Source organism: Diabrotica undecimpunctata, chromosome 2 (assembly GCF_040954645.1).
Source record: "Diabrotica undecimpunctata isolate CICGRU chromosome 2, icDiaUnde3, whole genome shotgun sequence".
Taxonomy (NCBI): domain Eukaryota; kingdom Metazoa; phylum Arthropoda; class Insecta; order Coleoptera; family Chrysomelidae; genus Diabrotica; species Diabrotica undecimpunctata.
In genome coordinates this window covers 165,826,184-165,840,282 of record NC_092804.1, presented here as the reverse complement: position 1 = coordinate 165,840,282, position 14,099 = coordinate 165,826,184, and the positions used below count along the sequence as shown (strand labels likewise).

Here is a 14,099-nt window from a genome sequence, read left to right as displayed (position 1 = left end):
TAGGTAGTTATCAATAGAATTTTGTGTAATTCCCAAATAAAAACCAATGAATTGGATTTACAATTTTATACAACTAGATTTAGATTATTCTGTCAAATTACCAAACCTTAACGGTTTGCAAGGATTTTATGGTCAATACTTGCCACGGGGTGCAGGTAGACCAGTGATGAGTTTACCAATTTCTCGGGGTCTATTTTAAGATCCCTATTTTTATGGGGCTGATGAGTTTGTACCATGTACGGGGGTATTTATGGTAATTGGTGATGAGTTTACGAGTACCCTCTTTTTGGGGTCTTATGAGTAATATAATTGGGAGAAACCACTGTCCTGTTGGGTCAAAAATAAAGGTTTTCTGGTTATTTTCATCGAGTTCAATTACGTCGTACTTCATGAGCTCCTGCTCAAAATTGTAGAGTGTAGGTCTACTCAATGTAGACCAAATTCATTGGACTTGGATTCTTGTGAATTTTAACTGTTATTTTCTGGAGGTTTCCTACGATTAATAAGATTTGGAGAGCACACTAAACAGTGTATCGTTAAAAGTGCTCCGATTGGAATTGGAATAAGCGCTAACAAAGTATATTCTATTTGAGATGATTTAAAGAACACACATACATTGATGAATATGCAATTTTATTTTATAAAAAAGTAAAAAGTCATATTGTCTCAGCAAACCTCGTATACCACATTTTTGTAATTAATTTTTTATAATAATTAGTCAAAATATTTTATTATAAATTTAATTTGCTTTTGTTTAGTATGATTAGTGTTTTGCCACCCAACAATTTGACCAAGGAAATCTCAAAATACTTATTTTATATAAAACAATAAACTATTATAAAAAACCTTTACCTACCTCTCAACACCAAAGTACCCTCAAGGTGTAAAATTAAATTTTGAAAGGTAAGCTCTTGGAAACATTTAATCTACGATTAAATCGACTCATTCAGCCCCAACTCAAACTGCAACTGATACCATCCCAGAACCACTTTTCTCCCCATTATTTTCTCTTTCTGTATTCCGTCCAGTCGGTTGCACCTATTTTGCCGAAAGAATAGATTTTAGTGTAACAGTGAGTGTACATTGCAGTGCAATTCAATGAATTTAAAATATTGACAGACGTTGTACAAAATAAAAAGGGGAGTGACTAGCAGACGGCAAATAGGATTTTGTCGAGTTTAAAAAGAAAAAATCAAATATCAATTTGATAAAGAAATATGATAAGTGTTCGAAATAAAGCCCGTTTATAAATAAGAAATTTTACGAAATAGAGAAAATAGTAAAACACAAATATAAACAAGACCCTGAAGAAATGTGTCAAAATAATATATAATTATTGAAATCGTAAAATAGTCGCTAGAAAAGCCTAAAACAATATTTTATTTAAAATAAATAATTTTACATTACCTATATTAAAATATTTTTGAAGTTTTACTTCTATACGCACGGTCGACGTTGGAAATTTGCACGGGAGTGAATCGGTGAAATCATAACATATGTAAGATATGAGAAAGAGAGAGACAGAAGATATATTTTCTCTCTCTTTCGCTATCGGGAATAAAAATGTTCCTTTTGTATACATTGTATATATAATATTATACATATATATATAATATAATATATCATAATATTATTATTTATATGATATGTTTTGTATTATTTATTAAATGTTCATAATTATTTTAGGCTTTTGTATTTTAAAACAATAATTACAATAAATCACTGTATGACCGAGAACTGTCAATTTTGAAATACGTTATTGTCATGTCTAATTGGCAAATTTCTTACGTGTTTGGTTTATACGCTGGTATATGTGAGTTCGAATCCCAATATCAATTTCCTTTTTTATTTTTGAAATATTTAAAAAACCCACGTTAGTCTTATTAAATATATATGTAATATACGCAAAAATTCTAAATTTTAAATGAGGCAAAGAGTCAGACCTGCAGTTCAATTATTGTCAAATGATGTGATAAAAGCTATTAGTTATGCTGGAGAAAATGGTCTTATGCCAAAAAATAGTTACTGAAAAGAAGCTGCTGTAATTGTTCAGCTATTTAATGATTGGTTTGATCTATAAATTTCTCGATGTAAGTTCGTTGCCAATTCTTCAACACGAAATGCATATGGTACAGATTTAGATAACCAGTCACGTCTACTGGATAAAATGTCAGAAATAGTCAATTCAATGCGGGTTGATAAATATAAGAGACTTATTCCATTTCGAAAAGTGATATTGCTTACTAATAGATTTCTGAAAAAGTTACTTTCTTACCTATACACAAAATACAACGTTGACTATATTTTAACTTCGAGGTTGAATCCAGAAGTGCTAGATAATATAAACACTTTATGTAGCGAATCGTCGAAAAAAGTTTTTTTATTTTTTAATAATCAAAAAACCTATACCTAAGAAAAAATAAAAATATTGTAAACTATACATCTTATAATATAAAGTACCAAATATGCATGCTTTTATATATATATATATATATATATATATATATATATATATATATATATATATATATTTCATTGCCTATATATTTGATAATAACTGACTAACAGGGCAAGCGTTAGTGTTTTAATAGAAACTTTGCTTCGCACGTGACGTCACACAGTACGAGAGAGATAGAGCTAGCGTGCGCAAAAGCGTACCGGTATTTATGTACTGTGACTGGAACGGACATGGCAAATATAACTAGAAATAAATATTGAAGCAGTTGCAGTTACAGTCACTCATAAAGTGAAAATCAAGAGTTATAGAGAATGTTTTATCTTAATCAGAAACAAACTTTACGCATAAATTAAGTCAAAATCCACATTTTAAAAATCTTCAACTGATATTAGGACTGTTTACTTTATAAATCCAATTAATGAAAATAATTATTATCAAAAGTAATATTTTTTCTCTACGTAGCACACATTTAAAACTTCCTTTACCAGAAATTCATTTTTTTTTACAAGTTTTAAAGCTTATTATGAGTATATAATTATTATTGTGAAAAATAATATGGACGTTAGCTATAAATCATCGTTACAACGTTAAGTTGTAAATAAAATTGCCCATAAATCATCCACCTTATTGGCTGAAAGTATTTTAGAATCTTGTGTTGATTGATAATAAACCTTCATGTATATGTAACAATGTATTAACAAAAACTAAAATTTTGTAAAACTCATTATAGGTTTACAGCCAAATAAATACCTAGTAGTTTTCAATTTATTATTTAAAATTTATTATATGTGACCCCCAAGTAGATTTATATATTGTTAACGAAGTTTACTACATAGTAAAAGCACTATACTCAGTGATCAAAGCGATATTGTCAAAAAAAAAATGTTTCTGCTATCGTTTTTCTGATGAATATTCTTACGTTAAGGTTGATTTCATGTATCTGTATCTGTAGAGTAGGGAGAACAAGTTAAGTTTCACAGCACTTAGGCCACAATTGAACCATTGTGCATCCTTCCAGGGAGCTATCTCTCTTATGTGGGAAGGTGTGGGCCAGGACTCGCCGAACGCTTACTCTCGTATTAACGATAACTCTGGGTATTCACATGGGACATGCTCTACAGTTTCGTTTTCTCGTTCACACTTCCTACATAGAGGTGTGTCTGCTAGCCTTAGTGTGTGGAGCTCTTTGTTTAGTTGACAATGACCAGTTAAAAAACCAACTGCTAAACGTAGGTTTTTCCTGGTCATTTCCAAGTACTTCTTTATCTTGACTCTTCAAGTTTACTTAGTGTTACCCTGGCAAGTTTACATCCTTACCCTTCTTCCCATATTTTACGGTTTGCGTATGGGAGTGACATTTAACAATTTCCGCGATTCTTGTAGTTGAACAGCCAAAAAGATCCCCAGGTCCTAAGAGTCTTACGCCTGCCGCCTTCCTAGATAATTGGTCAGCAATGCGGTTGCCTTTATTCTTATTGTGTCCTTTAACCCACCTCAGGATCATCCGAAGCTTGAGTTAGTGACTCGTGACAATCCATTACTAAACCTGATGTGACACGTGGTCTATTCAAGGTTAGTAACGCTTGTCTGCTATCTGTGCAGATCATTATAGTTTTCTATGGCTATGGAGATATCAGTCAGTTCTGTCTGAACTACGATGGCATTTTTGCCCATACCCCACTTTATTCTTAGGTTCAGTGATCTGGAGTATATCCCGCATCCTGAGCCTTCTTTCATTTTGGAGCTATCGGTGTATATGCAATAGGCATCCAAGTTTGTCTTCATATACTGTCTTGTTTCAATTTTGTAGAGTTTGTTAAAGACAAACTTTGGTTCAATTGAGTCGCAGCCTGCCTGTAGCAGTGGTAGCGCATCCAGCTCTCCCCACCAGAAACGAGTTCTCAATTGTCCCATTCCTACATCAAGGTTTGTATCAGCTGAGCGCAGTCGCATCATTGACATATATATCTAGAGGCGTGATGCCTATGATCAACTCCATTGCAGCAGTTGGTGTTGTTTTTATGGCACCTGTTATATATCCAAGCCATCCGCTGAATATGGTTTAGTTTGTTAATCTCTGTTGCCTGTAGCACTTTTGGTACCCAAGCAATAGCTCCATAAGTTAGCATTGGCCTAATGACAGCGGTGTAGACCCAGGCGATCACCCTGGGCGTAAGACCCCAGGTGCCTCCGACCGTTCGTCGATACTGCTCATAGGCAATATATGCTCTTTTAGCTCTTCCATCTAATTGTGAGTTCCATGTTAACTTCATGTCAAGGGTAATACCAAGCTACTTCACCTCGTCAGAAAAATTTAGACTGTAGTTTAGAATCCTTGCAGGAATCTACCGCTTTGCAGGACAGCAATATCGTATGCATAGGCTATTGTGTAAAAACCGTTGCTACTGAGTTGGTCAACCAAGGTACCTAGAACTATGTTCCAGAGTAGTGGTGATAGCACCCCTCCCTGTGGACACTTCCTCGTAACCATGCCTTTAACAGAAACGTCTTCTACATTTATGCTTATTGCTCTATAAGAGAGCATACTGAATATCCATTCGCTTACGGCTAGAGGAACATTCCTGACGTTGAGCTGTTGGGTGATAGTTGGGAGTGTGATTTTATCAAACGCTCCCTCAATGTCAATGAATATACATAGGGTAGATTCTTTATTATCCAGCGACTTTTCAATTCTTCCCACTACATGATGCAGTGCAGAATCGGTAGATCTTCCCGAAATATATGCATGTTGATTTTGGTGAAGTGGGTTATGGACCAGAACTTCGTCCCTTATGTACCTCTCGCATAGCCTTTCCATCGTTTTCAACAAAAAGGATGTTAGGCTAATTGGTCGGGAAGCCTTTGGTAGGATGTAGTCCATCCTACCTGGTTTTGGTATGAATACCACACGTACCTCTCTCCACTTCCTAGGAATATATCTCAGAACCAAAGAGGCTCTGAATATTTCCACGAGTTGCGGCAGAAGGATATCCAGTCCCCACCGTAGTAGGCCTGGATATATACCGTTAGGCCTTGGTAATTTGAAAGGGGTGAAGCACAATATGGCCCATTTTACCTTTTCCTCATTAATCATTGTTCTGGCGAGAAGCCAGTTGTTGATTGAGGGTATGATTGCTTATTCCATCCGGTTTGGTGCTGTTGAGACACTAGAACCGGGAAAGTTTGATTTCATGTAATTAAATGAACTATCTTACAATAAAATCGTCCCAGGAACGCAACTCAACAATATTGACAATATCATTTTAAAGTCGTCTACTTTAAAATGTATAATGTATGTCCGAATTTTGAATATAAATGAGTCAGATAAAAATAACTTCAGAACAATTTTACTATATAATACTACTTGGCTTATTAATAAAAATGAAAACTGTATCTATATTTTTTGTTATTTCATTGATATACCTACTTTACAATACAAATCCGTAAGGATTCAGGATTTTTCATTATTTGGTTTTACCCTAAAAAAAGTACATGACAAAGCGTACAATGTTAATTAAAAACAGTAAATTACAACTTGATGTGTCTCTCAAAATGAGCATGTACATAAAAAGGTAGAGTTTTCTATTTACAAGTTTTAAAAAAATGAACTTGTGGCAAATTGAGTAAGCGATCCATTACCAACCGGTGAAAAAAACTGCCCCAGCATTTTTATCAATTACGATAATTGCCACATCTACTGTTTACATTTCCATGCAATTTTCCCAACGACTGGTCTCGGAAATGGATTAATTTTAACCTAAAATAATTGAAAGGAAATAAGCGACGAATTATAAAAAGATTAGCGCCACGCGTTTGATGGCAATAATACAGGTGTTGGCATTAAATTCACACAGGGTGTGCGTGTTATGGTGGGGTAGTTATCAACAATATCCTGATGCTATTTAAACGTAGGATGTTGTGGGTGTGTTCTAAATATGTTCCAATAAATTGACTAGGCCTTTATACTTATTATACACCACTGAGAAGAATTTAGAAACAATTACCTTTTGTTGTGCCGTGACAAAATGTCTATAATAATAATAATAATATATTATAGTAACTATATTTCAAATTAGATAAGATAAGATGGGGCAAGTGCGAACGAAAAAATTCATAGTTAATATTCATTTAACTACAAAAATTGCCTCTTTCAAATTAAGATTTTTTTAAACTTCTGTAGTATAATTGTGATTATTAACCGACCAATTAAAACTATTTAGATAACAAAAATACATTACCTACCAAATTTGCCTATACATTTTTTTTCGCAAGTACATGTTACGCACTTGCACCACTGATCCGGGGTGCCATTATTGTGCCATTATTTTTGCTAATAATAATAAGTGTTCCATACGGGGCTAGTGCAGAAATCCTACATATATGTAATTTTTATTCTTTATGCTTAACTTTAATAAAATATTAAGAAAAAAATGCTACGAAATATTTTTTAGGAGAGAATCAAAATAATTTCAGATATTTTGACTGAAAAATATTTATTTAAAATAAAAACATAAACTAAACGTACCAGAATGAATAAATCCTGTTAACAGTAACAAAAAATAATTATAATTGGAAAAAATACTTATGCTATGCTTCAAACACTTCAGGTGCAGTCTCAAAAATATACTTTTCGTAATCAGCAGTTATTGATATTTTTGGAACAGGTAGTTTTGTTTCTATGTCCGACAGTAGAATAGTGCAGACATCGTTGGGTTTTAAAATAAAATGGCACTTATTTGTGAGCCTTTTCAAGCCTGTTACTTCGGCTTCATCACCATTGATCAGTTGTTTCACCAAACAAACATATTTGAACATTTTCTTTTTTCCAGGAAAATTTACTAATACAAAATCCCCAATTTGTATTTTGGTAAATGTAAGTTTGTTAGTAGGGTTTTTTCATCAAACTCTTCCAAATCACTTTTGCTTAGCTCGTCAAATTCAACAATTCTGTTTTCGCTTGAATCACTGTACCAAGAACTATTATCATTTTCGGAACTGCTTTCAGCAATTTTTTTTTTTTGTAAATCTTTTTAATTTTTTTTTCTGGTATATATTTTTTTGTTGTTTTGAACTTAAAATTTTTTCAACATCGGCTCTTGTTATCACCTCTGCACCCAAGCACACGCGTTTTCTTTTCTTCGAATTAGAATTGTTTTCACGTTTGGTTGACCTCAATAACAACTCTTCGAATGAAACATCCAGAATCTTCTCAGTTTCTTGAAATGTTTGTATATCTGTCGAGCTGGAAGTTGACTGTGCTTCGACTGTGATTGGATTTTCGTTATTTTTTGCTGATGTACTAGGCAAATTTAAGTCAGGACCATCAAACCTAGCCACGTTACGGGTTTTTTGCCAACGTTGGAGAGCCACTGGGTCAAATAAATCTTGCTGAATAATATTCCTATTTAGCGGAACTATTCCTGCTTTAATGAAACCACTCACTAATATTTCGGGCCTGGTTTCCTGCCATATTTCTCCTATCATCTTGGAAAACATACTTTTTGTTACAGCGGCCCCCACATTTCTTCTCTGCCATTCAACAAGTTTAGCATCCCAACGGGTCTTCAGTGATTTAAATACACACAAATCTAAGGGCTGGAGTACATGACTGGTGTGAGGAGGGAGCTTAAGTATCGTAATATGGTTTTCAACAGCTATATTTATCACATCTGCTCCAAGATGACTCGCGTGTCCGTCGTAAATTACTAATACCGGTCGTTCTGAACCAATAAACTTTAAAAAACTGTTTTCAAAATAGTTTCTAAATACAGTTGTCTCCATCCACCCTTTAGGAGTGGCAGCGTAGGTAGTATCTAAAAACTCCGTGCCACGCGGAGCAGTCCACTGGTCCCAAACATGTTTACCTTTGAAGACAATAAGCGGAGGTGCTTATTTGCCACTTGCGCTGCAGCACATAAGAACAGTTGTATTTTGTTTGCCAGGCCCACTAATAGTTCTTGTGGATGGAGCTCCCCTTTGTCCGACAATTTTTGTTTTTGACGGATCTGTGCAAAAACTGCTTTCATCCAAGTTCCAAATTTGCGACGGGCGTTCTTGTAAACCAAGTTCTTCTATAACGTTTTCAAGTAAATCAAAATAGTTGTAGATCAGGAATGGGTCAAGGTTTTTTTTTCTAGCAAATTCAACACTCTGGGGTTTTTTAATAGAGAGGTTATGTCTACGCTTGAAATTAAGAAACCAATCTTCTCCTGGTTTACCATCTTTAAACTGTGTCTTAATGTTATTCTCTTTGACGAAGTCAGCTACAACCTGCAACACTTCTTTTCTAGAAAGGCCAAAACCCCAATTTTCCATAGTACGAAGGCCATTTGCTAGTTTTTCTTCTTCCTGTTGAGGAATGTCCTGAGTTCTTCCATAGCTGGAACTTTTTTGTCCTCTCCTACCTTTAAGGTGATCATGGAGAGTACTTCTTGGAATTGTGTATACTTTAGTAGCTCGGTATAAAGTCATTTGCCCAGATTTAATTGCCGACAGTGCAATTTTTAAACTCTCTTTCGTATATCCTTTGCCCCTGCTACTTCTGCGAATGTAATTTCTCACCATGGTGAAACTAAAAGCATAAAGAAAAACTGTGTGAGATTTGGGGCAAGTGCGTAATATGTGCTGCTCTTACCCCACAATTTTATCCGCACTAGCCCCGACTTTAAAAATACGTGGGGCAAGAGCGGTACAACAATAAAAACTGTCAAAAAGTAAATATTTAAAAAATATATTATGTTTATCATAAACTATTGTGCCTAAGATACTTACCTACCAAAAATAATATGAGAGATGTTTACAGATTCGGTAGATATAAATGAATTAATTTTTATGAGTGACCTTGCTCGAGAAGTTGCAAAACACAAGTGACACTACCGTACCTATAACATCAGTGAAACGTAATAAAGCAGCTCGCTGTTGTTAAAGACTGTTGTCACGGGTATTAAAGATACCAAATAATAGATGGCAGCCCATATTTCAAAAGTGATAGGTTTTTATGATAATGTTCTGCACTTGCCCCTATAATGCACTTGCCCCATCTTACCTTATTTTTGAAAGCAATGGATAAGGAGTTAATAGATTCAGATTCAGATTCAGATTCAGATTCAGATTCAGATTCAGAAATGTTTTTATTGCTTTAGAATACAGTAATTACTTAAAGTAATAGCTCTCCTAATAAAACAAACATTTACTCCTTTATAACAGAGGATCGTCTGGTAGGCTCAGCAGAATATAAAACATTTTTTCTTCATTATAAGTAACTATAGAATTAACATCAATTAACAAAAAAAATCACTCTAAAGTTATCAGTAATGCAAACATATTCTAAAGCGATTATTTAAAAAAGATAATTATTGTAATATTCCATATCTGGGATATAATTACTCCAGAACACCTAATGATATGATATTAAGTGTAATATAGAGAAAAAGGTCACCCAATAATCGATAAATATAAATTACAATTTAAAAATTTTTAACTGGTTGCATGTAATGATTCTAATAATTATATTCCAACACCAGATTATATCTATACTTCCATGCATCCCTCGCGTATCCAGATTATATCTATACTTCCATGCATCCCTCGCGTATCCAACTAAATTCCAACAATTTCATCCTTTCTAATCTACTTTTTCCGAACCACCCTATTCTGTATTTACATAGTACCAAGCATCGCGCCATGAAACACAAAATACCTTCCACCTCCCTTTTATTACTTAAACCACACATTTTCCTATCATCAACCCTACCAGATCTATCTATAAGATATAATACACTATGTCCTATCTTAAATATCCATCTTATATCATTAAAATACACTGCATTACTCATATAACCATGTTGAACGCCGAGTCCAATTAAATCTCTATAATCATTTGCAGAAATTAGATTTAGTTGCTCTTTCCGATTCTCTTTCCCTTATTGCAGCACGAATTGCTCCTCTCTTTCCCTTATCCCAGCACAAATTGCTCCTATTACCTGTTCCAGCTTAATAACCTAAAAATTTCTATCCTTCCACTCTGTGTTAAATTGCACTCCCCATCTTTCCCCCATTTTTTCTCAATCTCTTCTCCAACCACAATTTATTCTTATCATTTCCTGCAGAAGAAATTTTGGCAGGCTGCCTTCCTCATACTCTAGCACTCTCTTGACACAATTTTCATGTAATTTGATTGTAAATAAATACACATGCTCTATGATAGTTACTAAATCTAACATGTAGTTTCGACAGTACCTAGGAATATTCAACATCTTTTTATAAAAAACCTTCTTACCTCCTCAATTTCCTTTAATTCCTCCAGTCCCCAAACTTGAGCTCCATAAGTCAGAATAGATCGAACTTCATCATCATCATCATGGTGCTACAGCCCTTAGAGGGCCTCGACCTTTTCAAGCTTTCTACGCCATTCTATTCTGTCCCTCGCTTGCATTTTTCAGTTGCCGACTCCGATCTTCTCAGCATCTTGTGTTACCCCGTCCATCCACCTCAGCTTTGGTCTACCCCGTCTTCTCATTCCCACGGGTTGCGCTGTTAGAATCTTTTTTATCATGTTTGACTCAGGGGCCCGGGCTACAAGTCCTGCCCACTGCAGGCGGTTTCGCTTAATTATTGTGGTAATATCTTTACCACCAAACGTATGCTTGTAGATATTCTGCAGTTCAAAGTTATATCTACGCCTCCATATTCCGTTCTCACAGACCGCTCCGAATATCTTGCGTAGCACCTTTCTTTCAAAAATGGATAGAGCGGATTCATCTGTTTTCGTTAGCGTCGAATAGTTCGAACTACCCCTTCATATATGCGCACCTAAGTTAAAGTGAAAGATTTACCCTAGCTAAAACCTGTTGCCAAGTCATGTTTATAGCTGCTCTGGCCACTCGACGTTTTTCATTAAAGTGGACACTAAAAAATAATTATTAACGACTTTTACCATTTCTTTATTTATTTTCCAATCTTCTTTAATAACTCCACCCTCTTGTCTATGAACCATAATTTTTGACTAGTCCATGTAGATCTTTAAATTCCATAGCCTTTAATATTCATCCAATTTATTAACCATAATTTGTAAAACTCTCGGACTACTTGCCAACACCAACATATCATCAACACAAGGCAATATTCTAATGATAAATCCATTTAAATCAACGCCTCCTCCTAGAAAATCATGTAGGTCATTAAGGAATAATGCAAATAGCAAGGGACTAAGAACGCAGCCTTGCCTAAACCCCATCCTACAGTTAAACAAACGTGACATAACATTTCTCTCCCAAACTGAAGATTGTAGTCCTGTAAAAAGACATTTAATAATTTTCCGCATTTTAGAAGGCAACTCCATACAGCTAAGCTTGTAATACAGAGCTTGTCGATTAATCGTATCGAACGCTTTACTGAAGTCCACAAACAAAGCATAAGTTCTCTTATAACCCCTTGCTCTTCGTATTTTAATAATACTTGTCAAATTAAACATTTAATCTACTGTAGAATATCCCCCTCTACAACCTGCCTGGTATTCCAGTAAAATCCCTGACTCTTCCCACTTTTATAGTATGCCTGGTTACAAAGACAAAGCTTAACTTGGCTACTGCGTTCAGGTAACTTATTCCCCTGTAATTCATTACATCATTACAAAGAAAGTCAAGTAGTTTTTAGAGAAAAATCAGGCATTGAATTTACTGGCAAGTGAATTTTCCTAAGTTCGGGTTTTAAATTGGTTACTTCATAGTCTACGTTGTAGTAGGGTGCCTTATCCAACACAAGCACGGTTCTCTGGTGCAAGTTAGGAATTAACTTTTCTTGAAACTATTTTGTAAAGTTGTCGTGGTTCATATCGTTGTGATAATCTCCAGTACGCTGACCAGATTTGAAGATTAGGAGGCCATTTGGAACAAATTTTTTTCCCTCCTACATGTGCAATAATTATCTCTGACCTTTGGCGACAGGAGCTTTTAAACAGTTGTTTGAACCATAATCCTATGATTAAGATGTTGTATGACTGATGTGGAGATACGTTCGATCAATATAGATAATATCATAACTTTCTGTTTTATATATATTTTTAATTGTCTTAGATTTCTGTTATTTTAGCTCGAATATCCGTTTTATCCATCAGTATTTTTCTGTTGTCCTTGGTTTTTTACCATTTAAAATCTAATTTCTTTACCCCTACTCTGAAGGACGATAATTTTCCTATCGTCTACTTTAATATCATCCTTAACAGCGTTGTCAACAGCTGACATTGTAGGTCTGCTGCCATGAATCATTGCAAAGGTATGCTGTGTTTCTTATAATTTCTTCCTCATAAACATCGTTTGTTATTGGATGTGGTTGATTGATTTTTTTTCTGGGAGATGTAAAGATTTTTCCCGAGTCGTCTGAAGAAGACGAAAAATCGGACACTCTCTTTTCTTCTTTAATAATTCTTTGGAAGCTACATAAGAAACTCCATTGGCTTCAACAACCATATTAAAAACAGAAGATTTCTTGTGGTTTTTTTCTTGCTCGTTTTTCAAAAATTTATATACGGTGTAGATAATCTATTGGCCATGGCCGTAAACAACACGGCTGTTATTCATTGTGATGTAGATACTTTAAAGTAAATAAAAAAAATAAATTCAATTAAATAATATGATTGATCTAAAGGTAAATTAAAAAACAATATTACGTGTATGTTCGATAGGTGCTACGAAAAAAATCACCAAAATTTATAATGTAGTTATAATCCAACAAAAAGTTTTAAAAACTGTTAAGAATAACTACGCACCAGTCTCAAGAAACAAAATAAATAAAGAACTTTTATTTAAACTTCCTTAATGCGCAAGTGCCTACCTACCTATCCTATTATAAATTTGTCAAATTGGTCAAATGTCTTTTTTTTTAAACAAAACCAAAATCTCTATTATGATTAGGTATTTACCAAATTTCAAAAAATTAAAGCTAGCTGTCAGATGTCAATATCAAATTTTAAAATTAAAAACAATTAAAATGACAGCTAAGCCACACCCTAAAATCTACAATCTTAATTATTACAATTTCTTAAACTGTTATGAAAGCAACTATTATTAAAAAATGTTTATTTTTCCTTTAAAAATCAAACACAAATTTACCTGGATTTCACTAAAATTTCTGGGAGTGGAAACTGGGACAAACAAAACGAGGATGGAAGCTGCTGGGCAAAATGGAAACATGTGGTTATCCCTCAAAAATATTGTAAACGCCGTTTTACAAATATCTCAGATAAGAAACGGCATTGGAGAACGGCACAGTGATTACTCGTTCAACATTGATACATTACGTTGAGTATAATTCACTTTTTTCAACAAATTTGCCGGTTTTTGACAGCGTCTTGACTGTTCAACGATTCTTCCAAACCTCCATAACTGCACTATTAACTGCTCACCGACGAAACACAAAAAAATTTACGAATTTGAAGCTAAATTCGGACTACCACGAAACCAACTGCTCTTGACAGCGGCTTTACGGATAATATAATAATGTAATAATGTAATTCTCTTCCCCAAAAAACCTTCTCAGCGATATAAGTGGATGTTTATTTCAGGCGCAATATTAAGCGGCTTAACGATAAAAAAATACCGAAGAAATATGCATCTGTGATATATAAACAAACTCTAAAATGTTT

At 34.3% G+C, this 14,099-nt stretch overlaps 1 protein-coding gene across 1 annotated transcript; it reads right to left on the bottom strand.

The window, feature by feature from the left end:
* Positions 1-8,347: 8,347 nt before the first annotated feature.
* LOC140433981 (uncharacterized) lies at positions 8,348-9,022 on the bottom strand. The gene has a single exon (XM_072521950.1). It carries the CDS (start codon positions 9,020-9,022, stop codon positions 8,348-8,350), a length of 675 nt encoding a protein of 224 aa, XP_072378051.1.
* Positions 9,023-14,099: the final 5,077 nt, after the last annotated feature.

Coding starts and splice junctions, on each gene's coding strand:
- LOC140433981 (XM_072521950.1), bottom strand. CDS start 9,022: ATGGTGAGAAATTACATTCGCAGAAGTAGCAGGGGCAAAGGATATACG.